Source organism: Cryptomeria japonica, chromosome 5 (genome assembly GCF_030272615.1).
Source record: "Cryptomeria japonica chromosome 5, Sugi_1.0, whole genome shotgun sequence".
NCBI lineage: Eukaryota > Viridiplantae > Streptophyta > Pinopsida > Cupressales > Cupressaceae > Cryptomeria > Cryptomeria japonica.
Window position 1 is genome coordinate 834,096,285 of NC_081409.1, and position 5,582 is coordinate 834,101,866.

The 5,582-nt window shown below is 36.4% G+C and overlaps 1 protein-coding gene across 1 annotated transcript; it reads right to left on the bottom strand.

Annotated features, from left to right (window-relative positions):
• Positions 1-809: 809 nt before the first annotated feature.
• On the bottom strand, positions 810-2,882 carry LOC131052686 (L-type lectin-domain containing receptor kinase IX.1-like). Its single transcript, XM_059221067.1, has one exon. The coding sequence runs from the start codon at positions 2,880-2,882 to the stop codon at positions 810-812; it is 2,073 nt and encodes a 690-aa protein (XP_059077050.1).
• Between the last annotated feature and the right edge of the window lie 2,700 nt (positions 2,883-5,582).

The window sequence follows — 5,582 nt, forward strand, 5'->3', positions numbered from 1 at the left end:
CTCTAAACTTTCTGATTGCAAGATAATACAAAATGTGAAATCTAAGGAGCCTCAAAGAATAATAGTATACAACACAATAATCCAACCTCTCTTTAATGAATCTCTTTTGTATTGTCAATCTATAGAAATAGATCAATGAAACCTCATTAAACTCGAATCTACAAAATATTGGTTTTGCTTAAATTGAGTTCATTTGAATAATTGTGAATATAAATGAATATAATTTTATTCTTAATTGATGATCAAATATGTTATTTTTTTCTTATAATGATAACATTTAATCTTTCAATATAAATTTTAAAATTTTTTAATAATGCAAAAACTATTTGATTAACTCCATTTTTCAAAACTAATTTTCTTTAAATTTTAACTATTAGAATTTAAAAAAGAAAACCAAAATTATAAATATTTACTACTCCTTTAATTATTATTATCAACAATATTTTAATTTGTTCTATTCCAAAACATTTATATTTGCTTAACATAAAAAAAAATCAATTAGCATTACATAAACAAATTATTTAACACCTAATTAAAGAACACTTTTAAAAATAAATTCACATACTTGTCAAATCTTATGCGTTGAGTCTGTAGACGGCTACAATTTACTGAATCTTACATACACCGAAGGCATAAGCCTGGACCGATCTATCTATCTTACATCTGAATTTACAAACCATTTACAATCACATAGATATTATATAATTTATAATAAAAAATCTAACAGCCCGAGTAAACCTAACCTAATTTGGTCAATTAGAATTGGAATGAGATATTACCGAATGAAGAGAGGCATTCAGCGGAAGCTACTAGACAGTTGCATTCACTTTGGATGGAATTGAGATTACTGTGCTAGCAATTCCGTTCAAGGTCCAGAATGAAGATGGAGACGGTGTATGAGGAGGATCATGGTCACCATACACAGCTACAGGGAACTTGAGAGGAACATGAGGTAACTCAGCTCCTCTTTTCAATATACCCACCACATTCTCCATACTCGGTCTGGAATGCGGATCCGGATGAGAGCACAATAATCCCATTTTCAGAAGCCGTTCCATTTCGTGATCATTGAAACTTCCACCCAGTTTCTCATCTGCTGCATCAAGAATTCTGTGCTGTCCATGCAACTGCCAGACCCATTCCACCACTCTGCAATTGTGATCAATCAAGCTCCAATCTGCCGGTCGTCTTCCACAGGCAATTTCAAGACTCAGGGCTCCAAAGCTGAACACGTCCATCTCTCGGGTGGCCATTCCCGTTGCTACGAACTCAGGCGCTATATACCCAATTGTACCCGCTGCAGTGGTCGTATGTCCTCCATTTTCGCGTTCCACGGTTCTGGCAAGCCCAAAATCACCCAGCTTCGCCTTGAAATTTGAATCCAGCATCACATTGCTCGCTTTGATATCTCTGTGTAGAACGCTCTCATGCCGATCCTCGTGAAGGTAAACCAGAGCTGAAGCTACATCACAGGCTATGCTGTATCTTCGATCCCAATCCAGCGGAGCTTCTGGATTTTCATAAATATATTTGTCCAGACTTCCGTTTGCGAGTAACTCGTAAACCAGAAGCAAGTCGCCCTTTCGATGGGACCATCCCAAAAACTTCACAACATTATGATGAGTGAGCTTACTGTTTATACTGATTTCTGTTATGTACTCACGTTTACCCTGCTTTGAGGACGGAGATATTCTCTTAATTGCCACAGCTTCGTTTGTGCCAGGCATTGTGCCTCTATACACACATCCGAAGCCGCCAACACCAATCATTTCGTGGTCGCTGAAGTTGTTCGTAGCGGCCCCGATGTCAGCATATGGAAACTCCTGAGCAGATTGGGCTGCGTCGCGAAGCAATTTGTTGAACTCCTCATCGCTCTCCTCAACACCACCGCGCTTGCGTTTTCTTGTCCTCATGGAACAACACCTCCCAGCAAAGAAAAAACAGCATATAGCAACGAAAGAGGGCAAGGCAGATCTCAATATTATATTTGCAGAAGATTTCTTTCTTCTAATTGGACCTGGGTCAGAAATATTCACGTCTGGGGCTGAAATCTCCCACGAATATTGACATGAAAAATTCCAACTGTATACTGTGTGAGTCTGAATTGAGTTTCCACTGGATGCTGAAAAGCCAACCTGGACGTTCTGCGGAAGAAACCGACGCAGATCTATATCGTAGCACAAGACTGATCTTGTAGGTTTAGAAGCCCTAGTGCCATTAGGGTTAAATAAAAGAAACACTTCAAGCTTCTCCTTGTTACCATCATAATCCACCCAGGCGTCCCATTTTTCTCCGTTCTTGAGAGACGTTTTGTTGTAAAGATCATATACTGAAACGGTTTTCTTGGATTTCCTGCCGTCGAAATCAATTCCCACATGGTTATCATCCGGATCGTAAGGAAGATTCTTGAATGTGTCGAACTCCACCGCAACAATTTGATTCGATGCATTTCCATCTCTTGCAGCTTCAAACAGGCCAAGCCATTCTCCAGAAGTGTTGTCCGAGAATTGCAGTCCAGAAGGCGCCAGGAAGAAAGTGAGTCCATCCCCAGTGAGCTTATTATCATTGATGTTAGAGATGGCGAACTGAAAATGGGTAGAAAAATTCGCCAAAGCCTTAGAAGAATTATCCCATACTGGAATCAACTTATTATAAGTTGCCCATCCATGGCCCCGTTTCATTCTGCCATTTAAATGATTGGCAGTAAGCTCTATCCGATCCTTACCAAGGAAAGTATCTGCCGACTGATCGATATGGATATTTATACTGGGAGGGAAGTGAAAGCTAACTGCTTCTGCATCGGTCTCATGAGTGAAAGAAGACGACACACTAATACACATGATAAATAATCGGGCGAACTGAATTCTGTGGAGATTAGCCATCTCAATTCGTCTCTTGTGCGACTGGATAACAACAATTAAGCTATATGAGTAGGGCAATCTCAAAGGGGCCAGTTCAGTCAAATTTTAATATTAAATTAGTTTAACGTGGCGTGTAATCCTCAGTCGTGACAATGCAGTCGATTGACCCCTTAATATTAGATTAGTCGATATACGCCCACCGACCATCAATTGGTCAAGAAAACCCACGACACACTGTTATATGATTTGAACTTACCTTGGTTTTTCTTCTTGCTCGACGAAGTAGACCTCTCGTATTACTTACGATGCGTAATTTTCTCCTTCACAAAGGAATCAACGGTTGGAATGCTCGACTTTCAATCCCAAATTCGTAAGCCACCTTTAAATTTTTTAATCAGTTTTTTTTTTGGTTGATAAATAATCAATGATGTTGAATGATTGATTTTCGATGTAAATAAATTTGAAAAGAGAAAGAGTAATCAATCTTCAAATTTTAACATCATCTAACCAATGTTCTTCTTGATAAGGAATCAATGATGTAAAAGGTTTGATTTTTAATGTCATTTTTATTTAATTTTCTTGTGGATAAGAAATCAACAACGTGAAATGTTTTATTTTCAGTGTCATTAAATTTGAGAAGACAAAGAATAAGCAACCTTTAAATTTTATTGTTATCTAACCAATTTTCTTCTTGATAAGTAATAAAAAATGGTGAATGCTTGATTTTTTTAATGTCATCTTTATTTAAATTCTTTTTGATAAAGAATCAACGATGTGAAATGTTTGATTTTCAAAGTCAACAAATTTGAGAAGAGAAAGAGTAATCAACCTTCAGATTTTATCACCATCTAAGCGATGATCTTCTTGATAAGGAATCAATAATGTAAAAGGCTTGATTTTTAATGTCATTTTTATTTAAATTTTTTATTTATAAGGAATCAACGATGTGAAATGTTTGATTTTCAATGTCAATAAATTTAACAAGACAAAGAATAAGCAACCTTCAAATTTTCTGGTCATCTAGCCAACTTTCTTTTTTATAAGGAATAAAAAATGGTGAATGCTTGATTTTTAATGTCATCTTTATTTAATTTTCTTATTGATAAAGAATCAACGATGTGAAATGTTTGATTTTCAATGTCAAAAAATTTGAGAAGAGAAAGAGTAATCAACCTTCAAATTTTATCACCATCTAACCAATGTTCTTCTTGATAAGGAATCAATAAAGTAAAAGGCTTGATTTTTAATGTTATTTTATTTTATTTTTTTATTGATAAGGAAACAATGATGTGAAATGTTTGATTTTTAATGTCAATAAATTTAACAAGACAAAGAATAAGCAACCTTCAAATTTTATCTTCACCTAACCAATTTTCTTTTTGATAATGAATACAAAATGGTGAATGCTTGATTTTTAATGTCATCTTTATTTAATTTTCTTATTGATAAAGAATCAATGATGTCAAATGTTTGATTTTCAATATCAACAAATTTGAGAAGAGAAAGAGTAATCAACCTTCAAATTTTATCACCATCTAACCAATGTTCTTCTTGATAAGGAATCAATAGAGTAAAAGGTTTGATTTTTAATGTTTTTTTAAATTTAATTTTCCTGTTGATAAGGAATCAACAATGTCCAAAAGGGTGTTCAAATCACAAAATCTCTTAGGGGGTACTTTGGAATACTTCTGAGTAATTGGGCACAAACTGGGAAGGTAGGGCTAAAAGGGGCTCTTAGGGCTACTAGGCCTAGAAAATAGGAACAAGAGAAAGAGATGGAGAAATGGAGAGAAACCTATCACAAAACCACATGAAGGGAATTGAAACACCTTCTCCACATCATCTCAGGCCCCTACAAGTGAATGTGGGAGATTTTGACAATTTAATGGTTGGATTTACTCTAGTGAATCCCAACCATGATTTTTGAGTAATGGGAGCAAACAAGTTGTTAGGGAGCATTCCAAAGGAGTTTAGTTGTTTGACTTGATACTAGGCAAGAGTAGGGTGTGAACAAGTATGGAAGCCCACTATAACATCTTGTACCAACCTACTAATCAAGGTGCAACTCTTTTGTGAGATCCTCCCTATCAAAGTGGTATCAGAGCATGTTAAGATTTGGGAAGAAACCAGTTGATGTCAGAGACTGAGTCAGTAGGTAAAAAATAGCCTCAGGATGGTGACCAATGCAGAGTTAGCCAAAAAGGTAGAAGACCAAGAGGAAGGGAATAGACTCCTTAGGGTAAGATTGCAACAATTGGAAAACAAACTAGGTGAAGTAGAAGACAAGATTGAGAAGGTAACTATCAAAATCAATGAAGAAAAGGGTAAAGAAGTGGTAGGAGAGGATGGAACACCTGAACTAGATCCTATTATGCCTGTAGAACCTTTCCTTAGAGCCATCAAAGCCTTAGGAGGTAAGTCCCTAGAAGGAGTGCCACTTTTTTGTGGAAAAATGGAACTAGAAGTGGTCATGGAATGGATTGAAGGGTTAGAGAATCACTTTGAATGTGATGGAATTAGTGAAGCACAAAAGGTGAAGGTAGCCAAATCTAGATTGAGAGGAGCAACCTTGACCTGGTGGAATTTCATCCAGAGGAGAGGCAAAAGAAGGGTAAGAACCCAATTGCCACTTGGAAAGGAATGCTAGCCAAGGTGAGAGAAGCCTATATCCCTAAAGACTATAAAATTCAATTTCACAGGAGGAGACAAAATTTGAGACAA